The sequence below is a fragment of the Solanum tuberosum genome, unplaced genomic scaffold (assembly GCF_000226075.1).
Source record: "Solanum tuberosum cultivar DM 1-3 516 R44 unplaced genomic scaffold, SolTub_3.0 scf00392, whole genome shotgun sequence".
NCBI lineage: Eukaryota > Viridiplantae > Streptophyta > Magnoliopsida > Solanales > Solanaceae > Solanum > Solanum tuberosum.
In genome coordinates this window covers 47,251-50,112 of record NW_006239342.1, presented here as the reverse complement: position 1 = coordinate 50,112, position 2,862 = coordinate 47,251, and the positions used below count along the sequence as shown (strand labels likewise).

General features: G+C 26.8%; 1 protein-coding gene across 1 annotated transcript in view; it reads left to right on the top strand.

The window, feature by feature from the left end:
- The first annotated feature begins 490 nt into the window (after positions 1-490).
- LOC102578281 (aluminum-activated malate transporter 2-like) overlaps positions 491-2,862 on the top strand; it is a 4,062-nt gene continuing 1,690 nt past the window's right edge. The window contains exons 1-5 of the mRNA XM_006362837.2: positions 491-828; positions 956-1,096; positions 1,508-1,780; positions 2,389-2,504; positions 2,606-2,749. Of these exons, the coding sequence (XP_006362899.1) occupies positions 537-828; positions 956-1,096; positions 1,508-1,780; positions 2,389-2,504; positions 2,606-2,749 (966 nt within the window). The 5' untranslated portion in view covers positions 491-536. The remainder of the gene's footprint in view (positions 829-955; positions 1,097-1,507; positions 1,781-2,388; positions 2,505-2,605; positions 2,750-2,862) is intronic.

The window sequence follows — 2,862 nt, the reverse complement described above, 5'->3', positions numbered from 1 at the left end:
TCCCTTAAATATACTTTCTAATATAAATCATAAGTAATACTTAAAACACAATACTTATAAGTATACCTATTAGAGATGTTCAAACTTAAAATATAGACGTAAAGGCAATAACCAAAAAGGGACAAAAAGTGGTTAACTGTAATTTAATTCTAAACCTAAACACTTTATTTATATATATATATATATATGTATAATTCAATTTTTTTGGTTTTTATTTTTTAAAATCCGAAACCAAACCAAAAAACCAAACAAAGCAATTTATTGATCCAAAACCAATCTGAAAAACCAAAAAATCAATCCGAATAAAAATTCGGTTTAATTTAATTTGATTATTTGATTTAATCCGAATAGTACACACCCTACCATCCATTATTCCTTTGTTCTCTCTATAAATATGAGGCTATCAGACACAACATGTCTTATTAGCAATCCCATAAACTTATCTGTCTTTTACTTGTCTCTCACATTCTATTTTTGGATTATTTTGCATTTTTTTTTTTGCAAAATTTGGTCCAATATTTATTTTTATTTTTACTATGGAGATTGCTTCTATGAACAATGATGAAAAGCCAAGTAATTTTTTCACTAAGGGATTATTATGGTTCAAGTCTTTGCATGAAAAAATATTTACTAAGATTGTTGGAATTGCTAAGCAATTCAAGACAATTGCTAAAGATGATCCAAGAAGAGTGATTCACTCACTTAAAGTTGGTTTATCACTCACTTTAGTTTCATTATTCTACTATTTCCAACCCCTTTACAATGGTTTTGGTGTTTCTACGATGTGGGCGATAATGACTGTGGTAGTCGTCTTTGAATTTTCTGTTGGTACGTTATACACTCCTCCTCCTTCTGTATCAATTTATACGATGATATACATTTAAATACACATGTCATATATACTATTTGAAACTATATTGTCACTAAATAAATAATTTTTATTTTATTTTTGTAGGTGCTACACTTGGAAAAGGATTAAATAGGGGAATGGCAACCTTGATAGCTGGTGCACTAGGGGTTGGTGCACATTATTTGGCTAGTGCAACTGGTAAAGTTGTGGAGCCAATACTTCTTGGTCTATTTGTCTTTCTACAAGGTTATAATTCTTTTTTTAATTCCTATATATTTATCGCTAAACAGTTCATAGCTAATCTCATGATATTTAAATAGGAATAACAACAAAGTCTTGCTTTTCAGAAATAGAAGTCATCTGTCGCTAATTCATGTTTTTTTTATAAAAAAAATGCATGACAATGCCATTCTTAATCTCTTATATATATGTATCTTTTTCATCATGCACTACTACCTATAAAACAAGAATTAGCTACAAATTTTGTCACTAAATATTAATCCATAGTAACCAACATGATTTTTCGATAATCCATCATATTAATATTGAACAAACATAAACGATGAATTTTTTTTTATTCAACGATAGAAATTGTCTGTCGTTAATTCTTATATTTTTTTTTCTAACATGACAATTTTTATTTTCTTGTGCATGCAGCATTTGCATTAACTTTCATAAGATTCTTTCCACAAGTGAAGGCCAGATATGATTATGGAATGTTAATTTTAATATTAACATTTTGTTTAGTGTCAATATCTGGTTTTAGAGTTGATGAAATAGTGGATATGGCACATAAAAGAATCTCAACAATATTCATGGGTGCTTCTGTTTGTGTTATTGTTTCTATAGTTGTTTGCCCTGTGTGGGCTGGTGAAGATCTACATAAATTAGTAGCACAAAATATGGAAAAACTTGGCAAGTTCTTAGAAGGTAAAAAAAATAATTCCATTTATTTTGATGATATTTTATATAGTCTATAGATAATTATGGATCATGACGAAATGATACATCTTAAAAGACTCAATTTTATTGATACTGCTGAACTATAAATCGTGAGGATTATTGAATAAAATAATGATAATTAGAATTAGAATCCTCTTTTATATGTGGTTTTATATATTTGGATCATAACGAAATGATACATCTTAAAAGACTTTTATTGATACCACTGAACTATAAATCGTGAGGATTATCGAATAAAATAATAATAACTAGAATTAGAATAGGCTTATTTTATATATAGATAGATATTATGGATCATAACGAAATGATAGGTCTTAAAAGACTCTTATTCATACCACTGAACTATAAATCGTGAGGATTATTGATGAATAAAATAATAATAACTAGAATTAGAATCGACCTCTTTTAAATAGATAGATATTATGGATCATAATGAGATGATAGATCTTAAAAAGACTCTTATTGATACCACTGAAGTATAAACTGTGAGGATTATTGAACAAAATAATAATAACTAGAATTCGATTATGTTGTTTTATAACTTTATAATATACATATTTTAATGAAAATTGCAGGATTTGGAGATGAGATTTTTAAATCATCAGAGGATATTACAGAATCAAAGGTTACTAAAACATCCTTGATAGAGTATAAAAGTGTTCTCAATTCAAAGAATACTGAAGAAACTTTGGTATGTAATTCTTATTATTTTCATTTTCTTGAACATATATATAATTATTTTTTTTCTAATTAACTCAAGTATTTTTTTTATTTTTTTTTACATTTATTCAGGCTAATTTTGCAAAATGGGAGCCAGGGCATGGACAATTTAAGTATAGACATCCATGGAAACAATACTTGAAAATTGGAGGTCTCATTAGGCAATGTGCATGTAGGATTGATGCACTCAATGCCTATATCAACTCTGAAATTAAAGTAAGTTATTATTTTTATCAAGTTACCAATTACTAATATTTATTATAGCTATATACTTATTAATTAATTATATATATATATATATATATATATATATATATATATATATATAT